At 38.2% G+C, this 21,285-nt stretch overlaps 2 protein-coding genes across 4 annotated transcripts in view; one reads left to right on the top strand and one right to left on the bottom strand.

Moving 5' to 3' along the window:
- LOC126367396 (CD63 antigen-like) overlaps positions 1–21,285 on the bottom strand; it is a 28,966-nt gene that overhangs the window by 2,837 nt on the left and 4,844 nt on the right. Inside the window, exons 2-3 of the mRNA XM_050010905.1 lie at positions 5,570–5,758; positions 280–450 (exon numbers count right to left, since the gene is read on the bottom strand). Of these exons, the coding sequence (XP_049866862.1) occupies positions 280–441 (162 nt within the window). The 5' untranslated portion in view covers positions 442–450; positions 5,570–5,758. The remainder of the gene's footprint in view (positions 1–279; positions 451–5,569; positions 5,759–21,285) is intronic.
- Positions 305–21,285, top strand: part of LOC126367377 (CD63 antigen-like) — a 150,637-nt gene continuing 129,656 nt past the window's right edge. For 2 of the 3 annotated variants that reach the window (XR_007566474.1, XM_050010881.1), the window contains exons 1-3: positions 8,447–8,576; positions 8,770–8,878; positions 12,096–12,287. Coding sequence is in view for 2 of the 3 variants with exons in the window: in XM_050010881.1 (XP_049866838.1) it covers positions 8,813–8,878; positions 12,096–12,287 (258 nt within the window). In the remaining variant the exon portion in view is untranslated. Of the gene's footprint in view, positions 391–8,446; positions 8,577–8,769; positions 8,879–12,095; positions 12,288–21,285 lie in introns of those variants that run through there. The other variant, XM_050010882.1, reaches the window with a different exon arrangement.

The following is a 21,285-nucleotide window of genomic DNA, read 5'->3' as shown; positions in this document are numbered from 1 at the left end:
CTATGGTGCTTGTTTTTATTCTTTTTATTATTTTAGGTTTTTGTGCAATAATGAACCGACAACGTTTTCTTGCCACTGGTTGTCTGGAAGAAATTTCTGCTTAGCAATAAGGCCGCCAGATTGTACTGTATCTTTCGTCAATGTGTGTAAAACTAGTTTTGTATGTTGTGTGCAATGAAGTATATATGTATTGTATTAATTCCGATTGCCGAAACTATGACCTGGATGCACCGGGGAGGATGGATTGGCTAGTCCAATAACCGGTTCAGAACCACTTGCCTCTCTGTGCAGATCGTCCCACATCCTGGCGACTTCTATGCGGGTGCTGTACTGTTGCAGGCTGCCCAGCATTGTACTCTGTATCTCGGAGGCCGAGTTGCCTTCCAGCCGGTAAGCCACAGTCACCATCGATATCTCAAACACCAGCACCACTAGCAGCATCACCACATACTGTAATGTAGAAAATACAATCATCACCATCTCCCTAGCATTACGCCGTCTTTTACAGAGTCCGCTTACCTAACCTGAACATTTGACATGTCCGGTTTTTACAGAAGCGACTGCCTGTCTGACCTTCCAACCCGCAAAGGGGAAACCCAGCCCAATACAGGTTAGGTCACACACCTGGGTGAATTTCAACAAGTCTCATTTTTTTATCATTTCGGTGAGATTTTTTATTTTAATACTTTTCTTCACATATTTGACGACAAATAAAACTTTAACCTATTTTGAATTATGTGCGTGAGTGGGCATCAAATACGATCGAAACTTACTGAGATATTTAAAATTGAATTTTTATGAGTCCACTGAAATGATAAGTACCCACTGAAATGATATAAATATACACCGAAATGATATAAATGTACACTGAAATGATAATGAGTCCACTGAAATGAAATTAACCCACGGAAATGATACAGTCAAGAAAAATTGTGCTGCTTAGCTAGGGTTCCGTACAAAGTGAAGTTCGATTTATACATAAATAGCCTATATACGTCCCACTGCTGGGCACAGGCCTACTCTCAATTAACCGGGGGTTATGGAGCATACTCCATCACGCTGCTCCACTGCGGGTTGGTGGAGATCGATTTATACATTCTTAGATAAATAGTTAAATACTTGCTAAATAAAAAATAGTTTAATACTATTTACTAATAAGTAGTAATAGATTGTTGTTCGTTTCTTTCATCCAGCAATAAAAAATGCATTTAGTTGTTGTCAATATGTGGAGCCGTGGTAGCTAATGGGTGGGTGGTAAGGTAATTCATGTTTAGATCAGAAATGATTGTCACATGCTCAGCGGTGAAGAAAAACATCGTGAGGAAACCCACATTCCCGAAAATTCCATTTTCGGAGGTATGTGACCTAATGTGTATTGGGCTGGTTTCCCCTTCGTGGGTTGGAAGGTGAGACAGGCAGTCGCTTCTGTAAAATACTGGACCTGTCAAATCTTCAAGTTAGGTAAGCGGACCCTGTGAAAAATCGGTATAATGCTAGGGGGATGATGCTTATTGTCAATATGTCTTTTTTGTGGCTATTGTCATTGCTTCTTTATTACTTACCTACATTTTTTTTAAATAATATAGGTTCACGTAGATCACACTTACCTAGCAAATGCCTATTCACCCTAGTCTTGAAGTCTCCTAGATTATAACGAGTTGGAAGTTATACCCATACCCAAGAGCTCGAGATGGTTGGTAATTCACTCCGGAAAGTCCCAGTCAGGAGGAAAGGACTCCGTTTTGCGGTGAACAGACACGCCTGGGTCATGGAAGCGTTGAGTCCAACCTACTTGTTGTCACCCCAGTCTGAGACGGACTTAAGGGGCAGTTTCACACGATTCACAAGATCCTCTCCGAGGGCACTATCATCTCTGGTGGTATCTCTCCGTCACTGTGCTATCGTCTGCATGCCTAAAGATACCGGGCATAATCAGCAGATCATTGATAGAAAAAACGTGGCGGAGAGAACAGATCCCTGAGGGAGTCCGGCATTAATAGCATGTAGATCAGACAAGCACCCATCAACTACTACCCGAATCAATCTATCCCTATCTATCCAATTACATAGGCTAGAATGGATCCTGAATATATCAAGGGACATAACAAGATCCTCGCCTTGATTCTAGATTACCTCACTCCATAAGCGTGTAGCATACACAAGAAGAACATCAGTTGACCTATCTCTGAGTAAATTGTTGGCTTCAAGGTACGCCAGGAGGCGGTTGTTCAGGATTAGCGGCGGTTGTACCGAGATGGGGCGGTAGTTAGCAGGGTTGGTACGAGTGCCTTTTTTGGGCATAAACTGCACATTGGCAAGGTTCCATGGTTTCGGGAATTGTCCTGAACCCAGAGAGAGCAGGTAAAGGCGTGTCAGAAGGAGACTATTCAGGTGCACAGTTCGGCAGTACTGGCTGGGATATCATCAGGACTACTGACCTTATTCACGTCTAGAGTGCGAAGCATTTTTATACGGCAGAAGTTTGCTTCGACCAATTTGACTAGCGGCTAAAAAGTTTTACTACCAGCTCAGTCAGTTTGGCATCAATTTGGCCAATATTGTCGAAACGTGCCTTGCGCATTGTCTTCTTGCAAGACTTTGCAGCGGTATTCAGGGAATTTTTCAGAGCCCGCATGTTAGGAGGCATATTAGAGCTTCTGCACTAGCATACTCCGCGATGTACCATGAGCGAGCGTTATCGTCAGATGATATGTCAGAAAATGGGATAGAGTATTCCATTGCCTGACAACTAATATGGCATCTCCGCAGCTCATCGAGTCTTCTGAAGAAAAGCAAACCTCACGCCAAGGATAGGATGCGAAGAAGTGCCGCATCTCATCCCAATCTGCTAGCGTGTGTCACCATATTTGCCTCGATCCTCTGGGGCTAGAATCAGGTGGGGAAAGACACATATCTCACCAGACAATGGTCGGATGTTCCCAAGGGGGAAGTCACTGATAGAGATTGATATTGGTCCGGATCAGTTATCAGCAAAAGGTCCAAGCAGTTGGCGCTATAGTTAGCAACGTCAGGTATCTTTGTAACGCAATTCACCAGATGTGAGAGATTTTGCCACACATGGCAAAAGCTTGCGCCTCTTTGCCAGCATGGTTGGTCTTCTGGAATGGGAACAACCACTCTTGCTGGTGGGCGTTGGAGTCCCGGAGAAGAACAAGTTGCGCTGAGAGATACCTCCGCCGTGCCAATTCTACTGTCCTACTGAGGTAGGTGAATAACCTGCTTGTCTCAGAGTTACCGCTGTGCGATCGGTAGACACTGGTGTAAACTATTTTATCCAGGCCAGTGTCCACCAGGATCTAAAGAATGGATAAGTCTGGGTATTCAAGGTTACCGAGAAAAGCAGAAAGAGGAGTTTGATAGAAGGTTATATGACGTTTTCCAATCACCCAAAATGGTTTTGGAAAACCATGAGATCATCTCGAGGAAAAATAAAATAGCTCCACAGAACTGTTAAAAAGGCCCTTAAATCAATACCTAATTCGAAACTAAAATTTAACACACGGATCTCTAAAACTTAACGGTTTTATCATTTCAGTGTTACTTATCATTCCCATGGACTGTTATTGGCATTTCAGTCCACCGAATCCACCGGAATGATAACACCGAGATGATAAAAAACAGGTTATTTTTGTATAAACCGTGAATTTAAATAACTATCGAAAAATCGACACTTCTCAAACAAAACAGTACTTGCAGCCGATTTAACACATCAATATGAAATAAATTGAACTAATCTAACACGAGTTATAATGGCTACCGAAATGATTTTTTACTGATTTTTTTTTGTCCCCCTATCACCGAAATGATAAATTTCTTTTTTTGGCGGGAAACCATTACACGCTGTGACGGGTATGTTCACGTCTAGCGGTCGAGCCGAACCAATGCGAGGTGTTGGCAGGTAAGGAGGTGTCATAGACGCAATGTTGACGGAGTTATTCTACCAAAACTTACTGTCCTCTGAAATGATAACTTTTTTTCGGACAAAATTTAACTGCCTGTCAAATGTATGAGAAGGAAGGTAAACAGACAGAAATAGTTTTTGTTGTTAGATTATTTAATAATTTAACAAAATTCTATCAATTTAAATCCCAATAATAGAAAATAATTGTAGAGCAAGACATTTTATAAGCGATAATGGGTTACGGACAAGCTACCGAAATGATAAAATGACACTTTAAAAATTTTTTTCAGCGTGTTACAGTTGCTGAAACTGAATGATTTTTTTGCCAAGGTAGAGGACTACTTACTTTACCCAGAAAAAATATTCAAAATCATTTAGCAGAACTTTGCACTACCGTTCTCAGCCAAGACAACTTTTTTTTTCGCTTTTGCAATTCACCCACCTCCGAAAATGCATTTCTCGGGAATGTGAGTTTCCTCACGATGTTTTCCTTTACCGCTGATTACGTGATAATTATGATCCAAACATAAATTCGAAAACAAATTCGACAATCATTGGTTTAGGCGTGTGCTGGATTCGAACCTGCGACCTCAAAGTGACAGGCAAGCGTTCTACCAACTGGGCTACCACGGCTTGTAGAAAACACGATCGCCGTCAGTAATAGTAGTCACCTTGGCATCCGCTGTCCAGTGGTTGAAAGTTAGGCTCACGATCCGAAGATCTTCGGTTCGATTCCCAGTGGGCACATGTCTAACAAAAAAAAACACTCTTGTATCTTGGTCTGAAACCACCTGATTTACTGAAAATAAGATGATTCCATGCTTTGGAGGGCATGTTCAGCAGTAATCGGTCCCGGCTAATAGTTACTTGAGCCTGAATAATTGAAACTAGCAATAGCGCTACCAAATACTTTGCGTTCATATTTTATGAGGCGTTGCACATAAACAATTAAACATAGCATAAGGCTTGTATCCCCGAATTGGTGGGCAGAAGTGTATAGTACATACACTCACTCCTCACCAGCTATTTTGAATAACTTTAAATTGTTCTAATGATTACTAATGAATACCTACTGACATAGTTAACTCGACCATTACTTATAAATATAGACGGCGATACGGCTTGCCACCTGTCACGTTGGTCTTACAGAAAGCTCGGTGAGATGCTTTTTTTTTTGCCGCAGATGGCATTAACTACTTATCCGGACAAATGGAGAGCGCTGAGGGCTCTCACCCGGTTCAAAATTTAAGACAACAGGCCTGAGGGTGCCCAGTTGGGCGCGAACCTCGGCTCAAGGCGTCGTGTGAGAGGAAGAATATTTGAAAGAATTAATCGACCCTAGTGGATCGATAGCGATAAGCGCTGAATGAGGGAAATCGTCGACCACGCCGGCGGGGTTGGTATCGGGGTTCTGAAGTGTTTGGTATCGCGAGCTGATTGGCCGCCTCTATTGCTGTAGTAATCAGGATCGTATATTACGTCCTTCAGACGCCGATACTTTTCAGTACCGTCCTTGAGCGGGATGTATTTGGAAGCCGCAAATACTAGGGGATTTAAGTGGTGCGGATCAGAATCGAAACGGTGACGGTACTTAGTTCATCTTGCGATAGGCTAGCCCAAGTGTACTTATTTTATGTTAATACTGACCCCAGCAATGAAGTAGAATTGTTCTGATATAGCTCCATAGAAGCCCAGAACAGACGTGACGAGTATGATGACGCCGGTGGCAATGACGAAACTTGGCAATGTGAAGAATTTATTGGTGATCAGACCCTCAAAACTTGAGTAGGTTACTAGAGCTACTATCCCGACGATCAGCAAGAGTACACCGGTTATCTGAAAATTCAAATACATACATACAAACACCTGGGAACGTCACACGTGTTTAGACGCCTACATTGACTAACATAAGTACATAAATATTGTGCAATTTCAACAATATTACATATACAGGGTGTTAGTGACATCGTAACAAAAACTTTGAGGGGTGATTGAGGCCATGATCCTGAGATGATATCAAGTGGAATTTTCCGTCGCAAAAGTATGGAATTGAAAATAATTAAAAAAAAAACACAAAAATTTTCAGGAATATTCAGACTGAAAATTCCACTTGATATCAACTCAGAATCATGGTCTGAACCATCCCCCTCAGTATTCGTTACGGTGTCACTAACACCCATACCTACTTGTATGGCTACCGTATATACTTGTGTGGGGTGTAAGTGACATCGTAACGAATACTGAGGGGGATGATTCAGCTGATTATTCTGAGTTAATATCAAGTAGAATTTTCCTTCGCAAAAGTATAGAATAGAAAATAATTTAAAAAAAAAATAAAAAAAAACATGAATTTTGCGACGAAAAATTCCACTTGATATTAACTCAGAATCATGGTCTGAATCATCCCCCTGAGTATTCGTTACGATGTTACTAGCACCCTGTATACATACGGGACATATAGATAATGTCCTTCTTTTTTGAAGTCAGTTAACAACTAAGTAGGTACAATACATCATCCGGTTTTTCAAAAGGTCCGCTTATTTAACCTGAAGATTTGACAGGTGCGGTTTTTTATAGACGCGACCTGTCTGACCCGCGAAGGGAAAACCAGCCTAATACACGTTAGGTCACATACCTCCGAAACTCATTTAAAAGATTTCTAAGTAAGTAGAATAATTATACATAATTAATTTTAAATATGTAGGTGCTGTTATAGGCTGATAGTTCCGCTACATATATATTTCTTAATAATTCATTTCTGTCACAATTGCTCTGTGTACGTCCAAAGTGAAATTGGGCGCCAGTTGATAATATGTAATTAAATAAAAATAAATTAATGTAAAACACAAGCAATAAGTACTCAAAATATTAGGTAAGCGTTTTTATGTTCCTTTGTTTTCTTTTCAACGTTATGTGAACAGATACAGACTGTAACTGTGAACAGAACTGTGACATATACTGTAAAAATTGAAAAAACAAGTCTAAATTCAAGATTGTATAAATCACGAGATTACTTAAGATCATATCAAAATTCACTTCCTGAACGCCTACGTACGTACCTACCTACCTGTTTATTACTTTATTATAGTTATGTTCTTTTACACAGATAAACAGTTCCACGACGGATAAAATCTAGTTTTCAAGATGTATCTCGCTAAGAAAAATGCGGAGTACCTTACCAAAAATATACTATTAATCCCAGTTAAAGTGTACTTAACAGATTTTAAAAACTTAGGCACAGGCACTTTCATATTATACTTCATTTTTGTAACACTAAAATCTTGTCGATGTACTGAAGTAGATAAGTAAACTGACTGTATTTTAAGATGATGTATTTATCAATCATTCTCTTATCTTGAATTATCCATCTAATCTATCTACTTGTTAGAGTAGATACTTATACTATAGATATATATCTTTAGAATAAACTGTTGTCGTATTGAGCTGTTCTAGTGCAACTATTGATTCCTTATGTAGGTATACTTTCATAATAGGTATAATGATGAGTGAACGTTACAATGAAATTAAGTTTCATTTTTGAAAAACCAAAATACACTAGTAAAATATTTTTATTAATTCCGAATTATCTAAACAGGCGCTAAACGAATATAAGACATCATAAGCTGGCACCGAGCTTTCTGTAAGACCCTAGTAAGACCAAGTTGATAGGGGGTGGGTGAGTACCTAGTATTTTGTTTTTTTTTTTACGAGGCCTGAGGGTGGACAGTTGGGCGCTAACCACGCCTCAGGGCGTCCTTTGAGAGTTAATTGACCCTAGTGAGTCGATAGCGATAAGCGCTGAATGGGGAAACCGTCGACCACGCTGAGGGGTCGATATCGGAGTATAATGGTCGAACTCATTGATACAAGTCCGGTAGGTACCGGGGTTCAAACGGGCGGCGGCGCTCCCCGTTTGAGAAGCAAGCTGGTAAACCACAGGACCACAGTGACTATAAGTACGATTATAAATAGGTATACTTGAAAATGTTTACTGTGATCGTCTTCTGACATATTAAAAATTTGAAGGCGAATTCTCTCGGGGTGGTGAAGGGACTTTATTGTTCAGAAGCTATGTATTGTATCTCCAACTATTAAATACAACTATGCATACACAACAGTACGTTATCATCTGTTTATCCCAAAAAGGTCGTATTGTGGAGACGTTTTCAGTGAAAAGGGTGGATTGCAAGACATCGGAAGTCAATGTTCTAGTAGAATCTATTGTCTTTTATTACCATCGTAATTAGATATCTAAGTTGTAATTTGATATTTGCAAAAACAAAAAATCAAGGAAATTTTAGCAGTGACACTAAGGACATTGACTTCCGGTGCACGGTAATTAAATCTATCGTATTGTTGAAAACTTGTTTTTCCATTACAACTTTTAATAAATATAAGATTAATTAAAATTTACTTGTAGTACGTAAATCATTAATTACAATACGTACGATATTACGCATAATTAAATAAAAAAATATTTTTGTATGCAAAAATCCACTAATTGGAGTCATTTCTGTAAAATGGCAACACTAAATTGTCAATCAATGTGTAATTGGTAGATTTGCCGACATTAAGCGCGGCAACACAGGCATTTGCTGTTTGACGGACGAGCGTGTCGCGATTGTTTTATTTATCGCAAAACAATATTTTGGCGGTAAGCACTTGTTTCCCTTAAGTGTTTATTTTAAAATTGCGTTTAACTGCATCTAACAGTGGTGTCTGAAGTAATTTTTAAGACAAATTAAGAAACCGCGACGCACCTGTGTTAACAACGCAAAATCGATGTTTACCACGGCTCGCATTCACCTTTGTGTTCATAGGGGATTTACAGTGTTGTTTTGTTGCAGATTCAAAAATTTTCCTTGGAAACCAGTGTAAAAAACCTTCAAAATGGCTCTCGGCGGTGGAATGTCATGTGTGAAGTACCTTCTCTTCTGTTTCAACCTTTTGTTTGCGGTAAGTTTTATATTTTTCTTCAGTTTATTTTTTTCGACTGTAATGGCCTTTTATAACATTTCTTTTGTGCTTTAGACCAAAGTTTAAAGGTACTATTCATAAAGACAACAACATCCTTATTTTTTTATCAGAAAGCAAACATTTTAAACAAAATTATTATTCTTACTGCCTACCTTCAACTTTGTTTAGTCTATTACTATTACCCGACCACTATTCCTTCGATATGCATTGACGTCCTCAATAACTGAGTGATACCTATGATTGCACAACATATTTGCAACTGTTGTTGGTTATATGGCTTGTACCTAACTAATAATAATGGGTAATTATGTGCCTACATGCTTATTATGATTTCTTATTTTCTTTATAAATTAGACAGAAATAGAGAAACTGAAAAAGGAGTAAAATAAAAAAGTATTTAGGCATGGTGTGATTCCATTTTCAAACACATTCAATAGGTAGTAATTTCCTTCTGTGATAGAGACCTTCCTGCTGTCTTAAATAGCATAATTAGTAGACAAATTTACTGAAGAATGAATCATGCATCAGTGTAGTTTGTCTCTTTGTGATTCATTGAAATAGGTACCTCTTCAAGTACTAAGTAGTAAAGTACTTGAGACATTACTTAATTATGAATTAGACGATTAGGTATACCTACCTACACCTACCGACTTTTATGAGTTACCTAATCAATTTAATGAAGATACTTACCTTACACTTTTTTTTTAATTCCAATTTCAAAAATTAGGTAGGCATACACAGTTCAAGTAAATACCTAACTATAATCCAATGTTGGTATAACATAGAATAGGTATTTAGGTATGTAAATATGTTATTTCAATTTCAGCTTTGAGATGAAGGTGATTGACTTAATTAATGTATGCATGCTGGTGTATGTAGGTAGATTGTTGTATGACCTTCACTTTCAGTAGAAAATCTGTCAGTAATCACACAGCTGATTTTGTGACTGACAACTTTGTAATGAAATTAATGAAAGGTATTGAAATTTATTATTGGTATAGGTATCTAGGCAGATACTTCTTCCTCTTACATAATAGTATACACTACTACTGAACTAGTTAGGGCAGAAAAATATTAAAAAAAGACTGACAATTCTAAAATTTTAATGTACAGCAAATTACTTTATTACTATATTTATTTACTGCAATAGAGGGTAGAGTAGGTTTCTAAATAAGTTTTTAAATAACAGCAAAGTAAAACAATGTAGGTTCTAGTAGGTTCAAGAACTGGTTGGGGGTGTAAAAAAGCCACAGAGCAGCAATTTATCTAGAAAGCAATATTGCAATTTGACATTTCACATATAAAAGTAAGTTTGTGCACAATGCCAACAAATTTCAAATAGCAATATTGCTTTTTTATGTGAATTGCTTCAATGTGACCCTTTAACCCCCCTTTTTTTACTTTCTAACTGTAAACATTTCTTGACATTTGCATACAGTTCTCGCTATTGCTGTGTGGCAAATAAAGTGGCTAAAACAGTTGTTTTTAAACCTTATTTTACAAAAAATGAGATATTTCCATACTATGTTCACCAAAAACAATATAGATGGCGTTGTACAGCTTTAACATGATAATTACCTATTTTCTCATTACTGCGGTACATCATTATTCCAAAATACAATGTAATGGCAGAAGCATAATATAAAAATAATTGTTGCTTGATATTTGGATTACATTACGTATGGAATTATGTTGCTACCTATATTGCTTCTCTCTTTATTTTGATTAGAATTATGGGTGGAATAGATGCGTTTTTTCTTTTTTTTTTTTTTTGACGTGACTTATTGTAGATTTGCCGCAGATGGCATTAACTACTTGGCCGGACAAATGGGGAGCGCTGAAGGCTCTCACCCGGTACAACGTTTAAGACGGAATAGATGCAATTGTGCCTGGGTATAATAAAAATGGTCATCATTTATACCCAAAAAGAAAGATAAAAGATGCATATGTCAGTTATCCAGGAAATTAAAAGGTTAAACAAAGCAAAATTTGTAAATCTGTACAGTGTACATACATACATAAACTCACGCCCGTAATCCCTAATGGGATGGGCAGAGCCACAAGTAATCAAAGACAACTTGCAGCCACTGTTGGTACGATGTCGTAAGCTGGATATGGTGAACCTTATGGTGATAAGGGATCAGCCTGTCGCCCATAACATTAGTCCATCATGCTTGAGGACACAAACCATCTGTCGGTTTTTACGACATGCTCGGGAAGACAAGCGACTGAACGTATTCTGTTTTTTATTTGCTCCCAGAACAGCATAGAAGCAACTGTACAGTGTATATATTGTTTTTGAGGAATGAAGCCTGGAGAGTCCCTCATTAACAAATTCTCATATCTGCGTCATTACTCATTACATTACATATCTATGACTGCTATGTATACAATGTTTTTGTTATAGTTTATTCCATGACATTATAGAAACAATTACTCGATGTGAAATCATAACTACCTATTGTAAGTTTGAACGAAATACCTAAACATATCGAAGTAATAGTGTTACCATCGACACGAAATACTATCGATAATTTGGCGACAATGAGGGACTTTCCAATCGACGTTCCCCAAACACACGATAGATGGCGTTGTTAAGTGTTTTCTACGTTTAAACTTCTAATTTCATGGATAACAGACATATCCATATGGGTTCGCAGAATCTTTCTGAACCCTAGTTTACTTACGTCATTGCAGGCTGATCACATGGATTAACTTGAGAATAGGTAATTATCATGAAGATAACCGAAATTGACGCGGATGAGTAATATTATAAATACTCGTATCACTGACCCGTGGTGGCCCAGTTGGAATAATGCTTGTCTCTCAATGTGAGCTTGCAAGTTCGAATCGCAACACGGGCCTAAACCATTGACTTTCGAATTCACGTTTGGATCATAAATGATTATCACGTGCTCAGCGGTGAAGGAAAACATCGTGAGGAAACCCACATTTTCGAAAATGCGTTTCAAAGGCATGAGACACGGATTAGAAGAAAGATTCTATTTCGATTTTCGAGGTATGTGACCTCATCTGTCTACCCTTCGGGTTGGATGGTCAGACAGGCAGTCGCTTCTGTAAAAAAAAACCGGACCTGTCGAATCTTCAGGTTAGGTAAACGGACCCTGTACAAATTGGATAACGCTATGGAGACTATGACTTGTATTTTTATTAACGATAATGTCTTCCACAACAGATCACGGGCCTGATCATCCTGATCGTGGGCATCAAGGCCGAAGTGAAGGCTCACCCGTACATCGACCTGACGGATGAAGCGTTCTACACGTCCGCGCCCATGGTGCTGATCATCATCGGCGTGATCGTCTTCATCGTCGCCTTCTTCGGCTGCTGCGGCGCTGTTAAGGAGAACCACTGCATGATCGTCACGGTGAGTCGCCATTATTTTTTCTGTGACTGTCTTTTGTTACTGAAGCTTTCACATCGTTGAACGGCGCTTGATACAAAAATGCGGCGAAACTTGACGTTTGTTTAGCTATACATTCGTACACAGCGGTATATACATTCAATAAAATCGTGTCAAATTAAGAAAGTACGCATCATCTGATTATATTACGTACCTATATTAGCGCGTGGTGCTTCGTAACGCGGTCGGGTTATACTGCGAGAATTAAAATATTTATTCTATGATAAGCATAATATCATTACTTATTAGAAATATGTTCCATCCTTCTTTTTTCGCTTCTATTTTTGCAAGTTTTTACCACGCACTTCCCCGTGTTGCCAGTCGGGCGCCTAATCGCGCACTGAGGTAAAGTACTGTCAACGTCACTATATTAACAGTAACTCTGTGTCCCACTTTTTGAGCGCTGATGTTAAATCTACGGTAGTAGTAAATCTGTGTTTGACATGTTTAGCATTAACTTTGGATAGAACGGTCTCATTTTATAAGATACGTTACTATGACGTAAATTACGTGACAGTCTTCTATGAAATCCTTACTAATATTATAAATGCGAAGGTAACTCTTGTCTGTTACCTCTCCACGCTTGAGCCGCCTAACCGATTTAGATGAAATTTGGTAAAGACATAGTTTGAGACTTAAGTACGAACATAGAGTAGCTTTAGAACAGAGTTTTCTTATTTGGATTGAAACTAACTTGTCTGTGAGGTTTTGTTGGATAATATCAGAATGTGATTTTGGACAAATGCGCTTACTTGGTGTTTACTACAAGACAACGATATATAGTCGTCCTTGTCTTCTCCGACAACGGCGATCTGAGGTTCCCCTATAGCGGTTATTACATTACCCTGTCCACCGGGCTAGATGCGTCAAGGTCACGGGTTTGCCGATCAGATCGTGTAGTCTAATAGCAATCGGCGGGGCGTAACCATGGTAACCACGATCTCGAGCGAGTTGGTGGGGAGTAACCATGGTAACCATCCTTGGCGCAACTAGCCCGATGGCCAGGGTAATGTAATAACCGCCTATCGTGGGCTCGCTCGAATGTGGCTAGTGTATGAGCCACAGGTTGTAGCCCATATATTTTAAAGTTAGGTAATTCGAAGTTAGTTTTCGAGTTCACAGAAGTTAAGAAAGTAAACAAACGTATTGTCGCTATGAAGTTTTATTGCACACTAATCATAGTTAATTTACAATATCGAGTGGCGCCTAAATGTAGGTCGCCGCCTCAGCATAAAGTTATAACGTGTCCTGTACAAATCCGAATGATTTGAAAATTGATCACATTGGATAAAAAAGCTGTCCTTCCTATTTATAATGTGTAATTAGAGGAGGTTTTGGGACGATTACGTCTGTGGCATTTTTCGTCCAGAAAATTGATAGTCAAGTTATCGACATAGGCTGTTTAGTGTTTACTACACTACATTCTCATTCAATAAAGACGACCGCCGACCTTCCTCCGACATTTGATCGCAATCGTCGACTGATAACATCAACAGACGATTACTAGCCTACAGCGCTAACACCCATATTCGGTCGTCTCGCCGCAACTGAGCATTTTGGTATTTTAAACGGACATTTACGTCCTCGACTTGAGGACTTTATTCACTGGAGTCGAGCTCGAGTTGTTTGGAAAGGGTAAAAGTAGCGATTTTGAATAAAAAGAAAAGCGCTTTTAATTTAAATAAACTTTATTTTATCGAATATTTATGATGTATCTTTCCATTACAGTGTCCGCTTATCGAATTGCCTAAGCATTATTAATGCGCACGAGTTATTTTTAGTAGTATTTAGATCGTAGTAGGTGCTTAGGGAACTAAAAATAAATCTTTAATTGAAACAGTAATCGATAGTCCGCCGAAGGCCTGTGTTGCTCTATGTTAAAAATGATAACAACTGAAATATGTTACTCAATTTATATATTTTGTAATACTTTTTTGTAGCTTTAGTTAGGTACTAACGGCCTCCGGGCTCCAGTGGTTGAGCGTTGGGCTCACGATCCTGAGGTCCCGGGTTCGAATACCTGTGGGGACATATCACAAAAATCACTATGTGATCCCTAGTTTGGTTAGGACATTACAGACTGATTATCTGATTGTCCAAAAAGTAAGATGTTCCGTGCTTCGGAAGGCACGTTAAGCCTTTGGTCCCGGTTACGTTGTTAAGTAGTCGTTACATGAGCCATGTCAGGGGCCTTTGGCGGCTCAGTAATAACCCTGACACCAGGTTGATGAAGTTGGTAATTCACCTCACAACCCACACGATAGAAGAAGGTACTAAAATAGTGCATTTAGTTTTTGTTTAATTTTTGTGTTGTTACTGTGAGTACGGAACGACTGACAGATGAACGGAAGAGGAATACAAGTTGTGCCTACCCCACTTAGAGTAGGATAAAGGCAGAAGGATGATGATGATGTTAAGGTAACATAATATATTTCGATCGGCTATACTTCTGTGAAAATTTATTATCTTACAATCAAAAACCTCACCCTGTAAGGTCGCAGGTGCGAATCCATCACGAGCCCAAACCTATGTCTTTCGAAATCGTTTTTCGAATTCATGTTTGGATCATACATGATTATAACGTGCTCATCGGTGAAGGAAAACACCGTAAGATAACCCACATACCCAAGAAATGCGTTTCGGTGATATGTGATCTAACCTGTCTTGGGCTGGTTTTCCCTTCGCGGGTTGGAAGGTTGTAAAAAACCGGTCAAATCTTCAGGTTAACGTTAGGGAGATGATGATGATGAGAATCAATCGTCAGAGAATCGAACTTGGAAACAAATATACACGGTGTTAGTGACAACGTAACGAATACTGAAGGGGATGATTCAGACCATCTGAGTTAAAATCAAGTGGAATTTTCCGTCGCAAAATTCATGTTTTTTATTATTTTATTAATTATTTTCAATTCTATCCTTTTGTGATCGAAAATTCCACTTGATATTAACTCAGAATAATGAGCTAAATGAGCCCCCTCAGTATTCGTTACCATGTCACTTACATCCCGTACAAGTACATACAGGTAGCCATACAAGTAGGTATCGGTGTTAGTGACAACGTAACGAAAACTTTGAGGGTTAATTCAGACCATGATTCTGAGTTGATATCAAGTGGAATTTCTCGTCGGAAAATTCATTTTTTTTTTGTATTTTTTATAATTAATTTCAATTCCATACTTTTGACTCAAAATCATGGCCTGAATCATCCCTCAAAGTTTTCGTTACGATGTCACTAACACCCTGTATAATAAATACAATACAATATACAAAAATTATGTTGGTGTTCCAAGTCGAATTTAGTGGGTTTGAGCCCGAGGCTGGAATCAAACCCGTGACAATACAATGTACGTCACGAACGCGTTCTCCGAAAGAATTTATTTACCCAACACTCTGCTTATCAACTTGCACTTTATTATTTATAACTATATCAGCTGTCTGTTGACTTGTTTATTGAACTTATATGTAAGGTTATTCATGAACGCAATATAATAATTACGCAAAAACATGGGTTATGTTTTACTTTTTTTTAGATTCTAAAGTTCTGAATAAGAAAATATACATACGTACATAAACTCACGCCTATTTCACACCGGGGTAAGCAGAGACTATGTAACTTCGAACAATTAGAAAAAGAAAAGCAGCCTACTACCTACGACTTACTATTAAAGAGTTTTTACAACAGGAACATTTCCACTCTGGGAACATTCCCGGGAACGGAACATCATTGACCCTGATTTATTTTGGAGTAAGGATAAGCAATAAAAAATAAGTACTGTAAGTAGCATTGAACACTGTATTGCATTAACAGTCATATTTAGGACCTGTTTAGGAAAGTGGTTACTATGTTAGGTCAATTACAGTAGAATAATGTCAAGATTAATTTGTGACCTGAAGCGACCTTTATTTACTCAGTAAAGAGTGAGGTCCATTTATTTATTTAGGATGTCCACCACCACTATACCATATTATTATTTTGTTTCTGTGACGTCATTCTGAAGTTTTTCTTATATTGTACTGTTGTTGAGTCGTCTAATGGGAGGTAATAAATAAATAATTTCTTTCTTTCAAATTACCTTCCAATACCTGTGGCGTGAATTGGATGAATTATTTTTGAAATCGGTGTCAAACATATCATATTTGACCTTATTGTTATCGGACATGATGTTATTATAATTAGTCATATTCATTATACAAATTTTTGTGATGCATATGACCGTCATATCAAAAGGAAAATAAAATTGGTTTTAATCTAACTGGCGTATTTTTAAATCAAAGTATTTTTTATTTTTTCATTATAATGAACATTGAAAGTCAAACAAGTGAATTCATATACACTCTACTGTAAGACGGAATAAAAAAATAAACATGTTTTGATTATAGATATGCAAGAAATAAGATTCATACATACATAACATCACGCCAATTTCCTAGTTGGGTTTGGCAGAGACTACGAAATTCCATTTACCACGATCGAGATCCTGACACACCACTTTCAAAGATTTAAGAAAAAAATATACGAATAAAATACCTACCGAATTATTATTATTTATTTATTTATAAAGGTACATACAACATTACAGTGTAACCCAATGCGCCGTATAACGAGAAAACAATATAAAAAATAATACAAAAAAATAAATAAGACTAAAATAAAAATAACATGAAAACAAAAAAAAAAAAAATTAGAAAAAAATCAAACAGTAAATCATTACTAAATCTTTTCGCAAAAAGCCAAACACTCTCTCCATACACTCCACCAATGATAGTTTTTCGGCAACTTTTCACCTCGCACGCTTTACACAAAGGGGTTCGTCGAACTATAATGAGTTTTAAAACAGTGTAGGTACGTTAGACAAACAAACGTGATACGATTCGAAATGTGTTTCGAAAACTAAAAATATCAGCTACACGAAATATTTCTTTCCAAAGCCCGCCATTCTTTAAAGTCGTTGTAACATAAACTATTTTATTTGTGGAAAGAACTGTCACCGCTGTGGAGATATAAAAGCATTGTATTTTATTTTATTATAAACAAGAACTCTGTTCTAAGTTCTTTTTTAAGAGTGTGACGATTATACATCAATTATGTAACATAACATAAACAGCCTATATACATCCCAGTACTAGGCACAGGCCTCCTCTCAATCAACCGGAGGGGGTATAGATAGAGCATACTCCACGACGCTGCTCTGCTGCGGGTTGGTGGAGATGTTCTTACGCCTAATAGCTAGGACCAACAGCATAACGTGCCCTCTGAAGCACGGAATCATCTTACTTTCTCGGACTATCAGCTGAGTCAAGCCTGCAATGTCCATACCAAACAAAGAACAGTCTCACAAAGTACTTTCGACAATGTCCCCATTGTGAATCGAACCCAGACCTCCAGATTGTGAACCTAACGCTATAACCACTAGACCACGGTGGCTGTTCAATGGTTTATCGTAGAGAAATTCAAGGCATGTCGCAAATCTTCCATCATTCTATCTATCTACTCAGCCTGTATCCACCCACTGCTGGGTATAGGCCTCCTCTCTTTTACGCCATCCTTTCAATCATTAAATAAATAGAACGACAGAACGTTTGCTTGACATTCGATATTTACTAATTATTAAACAAAAGATAACAGAAGCATGACCTTAATTAATACACAAAAACAGATCAAGACACAAGAACAGGTCATGAGTTTCACAATATACTTAATATCCCCTCATTTATCGCTTACGGCTATCGACCCACTAGAGTCGATTAATTTTATCAAATGTAACTCTCAGACGACACCCTGAGCAGAGGTTCGCGCCCTTCTGGGCACCCTTGGGCAAGTTGTTTTAAATTTTGTACCGGGTGAGAGCCCTCATTCCATTCGTCCGGCGAAATCAAGGAGGCCCGTCTTGCTCTATGAGGAAATCTACAATAAGTCACGTAAACAAAAAAAAATATTTAATGTTTAAAAAAAAAACCTCTGTCGTGCGGAGCAGCGTAGTGGAGCATGCTCCAGATCCGGTTGATTGAAGAAAGACTAGTGCCCAGCAGTGAAAAGTATATACGTTATTTTTGTTTATGTAATGCTGTTGTGTAGGGTGTGGTCAATGACCGATCTTAACATTCCTGGCAGGGTTGAAACACACATACATACATCAGAACCTACGCCGATTCCCCACCGGGGTAAACAGAGACTGGAATTTTCAGGGTTGAAAAACACTTTTTATTAAATGAATGTAGCGAGGGACAAACTCTCTGTGCAATCGATAAGGTTAACTGCATACGACACATCGGACGTCGAACTCAAACAGCAGACTTTGTTTTGAATTACAAGTTTTCGTAGCTAAACATTTTCATGTAAGTGAATCCTATCATATTGCTTCTGTACTCAGTATTATTAGAGAAAAATAAAATATTATGTATTTATCTTAAGCGCAGTTTTCATTTGGCTAGTTTTGAACTAATCAAATCAGTTACTTTTACTAAACGTCAAAACACGAAATTACTATGGAATTTGTATGAAAGAGCACACTGTGACGTCATAGAAAAACGTAATAAAATGTCGGGCTTGTTATTACTTTCTTCTTGATTAAAGTTCATAAATAAGTTAAATAGAAAAAAGGAAATGTTTTTCATTAGTTTTGGATTTGTCTTTAATACACGACCCAGTTGGCTCACCCATTATAGACGGCGATACGGCCTATCATATCCTATAACCTATCACGTTAGTCTAACGAAAAGCTCGATGAAGTGTGAGTACTTAGTTCATCTTGCGATAGATGTACCTGTTATAACATATGTTGCCTGTTGTTGTTACTAAAAAACTGCATCTACAAGAGTTAGTTCACCTTGGTCGTTTATTTATATTGGACGGAAATTCGTTTGTCACAGAATTTGCGTTCTAATATTTTATACAAGCTGTCCACTTATGCCACCATTCTTAAAAATATTATTTTCAAAAGAATCCGTTTACTGCGAAATGGTTTTTTTTATGAAATTTTATTACCATAAAAGATTTTATTACGTTCGTGCCGAACGGACCTTTTGAAACTACACTTTGACAAACGGTTAGACCACACCCCTGAAACTTCATACAAAAGCCTCGTTTTACACCGAACTACACACTGATGTTATCGTACGCGCGTATCTGTGTGTGTGACGTCTGCGCCAAACGATTAAAGACTATAGGCGTATACAGAAAGAATGCTGGAAACTTATAAGCGCTTACCAGCGCTTGACAGCGCTGGTGACCCGCGATATGCACTGAACGGTGCCGACAACTTGTCTTATAAGTTTCCAGCTTTCTTTCTGTATACACCCTAAAGCAAGACCGAGAAGGGAGTGAGGCAAACCTAGCTCGGCCGCTGGTGGGGAGCGGAGAGTTGCCGTTCTATACGTAGTAAGATTCCTTATTCTATGCGTAGACCAAAGTGGATTAACTCGTCTACAATACTATAGGAAAAATAAGTACGATTTCATTCGTCTTGTACGACTGTATTCCCAATCGGTGTAGTCAGAGCTCCATACATCGCATATAAAGTGAATCTTTGTTATTTATATGACGTCATTCATATTGTATTGGTGTAAATAAATGACAATACACAATAGCTCCAACTAGGACTTCCTGTGTCGTGCGTGTTTGACACGAAAACACAGCTAGAACAAATATCTTTGTTTAAAATACATAGAACTACAAGTTATCAGATAACAACTTGCAGTCATTACTGTTCTTGCGTGTCGTACAGTAGATATTATGAGCTGTTAAATTCTGTCAAACTGCTTTAGTAACAAGCTCACGAGTATATTAACAATCGAGCCAGTCAGAAGTATGTCAATCGCAAAATGAACTGTCAATTTCCTACAAATTGCTAATTTAATAAGTTGCACTTAAATTTCGATGTCTACACCATTTTACAAGTCGACTTTTATGTAAATCTGATAAAATTACTATAAAATATTTGTAGGATCTTATTATTCTCACTCCGAAAATAAGGAGTTGGCGGTTGGCGACGCTACTGTTGTGCACATCCAATGTGCCCTTGCTCGGAACGTTCCCAAAGTGGCATGTTCCTGTTGTAAAAACTCTTTAATAATAAGAACACTGGCTGCTTTTCTTTTACAAATTGTTCTTTTTTGTGCCTTGGTGTTTTCTGCCAAAAGGTTAGGTATTAAAGCTGTTTTGACATAAGTTTTGTGCCTTTTACACTGCCGGGAACGTTCTCAAAGCGGCTTAGATGATTTCTGCTACCATTAGTACGCTACTTTACCGCGTAATGCGACCGAGACAGTCTTTGCGCGGTTTCCCCTTCTTCTTAGCGGCCTACGGCACTAAAGTAAGACCAAGAGGGGGTGAGGTAAATCCAGCTCGGCGCCCGATAGGAATTGGCGCGGGGCGGAGGATTACAGTTCCGTAATTATTCTTTATTCTACGCTTCGAACTAGTCCTAGTCTGTAGCCATAACTAACCCCATCGCCGTCCAAAAAAAAAACAAAAAAGCATCGATATGTGTGGTCAAAACAATCTATTCACATGTTAAAACGTATACTGTCTTAAAAAAGCGATAGAAATGAATGCCCTTTAGGGATTAAGAATAGAGGATTTCTTTGTCCCATTGTGGATAGACCCTCAGTATCAACTTACGGCACGAACAAGGGGTGACTGACACGATGTCACGTCTGCGCCGTGTTTACCAACCTTCATCCATACAGTATTGTATGGCTTCCAACACGTAATCAGATTTGACTAACAAAATTACTATATAAACAACGTATTACTTTTCTCTGGATGTGAAACGTGGACCCTGACACATAAAGACAAAGAGAGACTCGAAGCCTTTGAAATGTGGTGTTGGAGGAGGATGGAAAGAATAAGTTGGTCTGAAAGAGTAACTAATGAGGAAGTGATAGTAAGAGTAAAGAAAAAGAGGCAAATATTGAGAGTTATTGAGGACTGAATACTGAGGGGGACATTAGGTACATTA

The sequence above is a fragment of the Pectinophora gossypiella genome, chromosome 6 (assembly GCF_024362695.1).
Source record: "Pectinophora gossypiella chromosome 6, ilPecGoss1.1, whole genome shotgun sequence".
NCBI classification, from domain to species: Eukaryota; Metazoa; Arthropoda; class Insecta; order Lepidoptera; family Gelechiidae; genus Pectinophora; species Pectinophora gossypiella.
The sequence above is the reverse complement of the archived record's forward strand: the minus strand, read 5'-3'. Positions and strand labels throughout refer to the sequence as shown.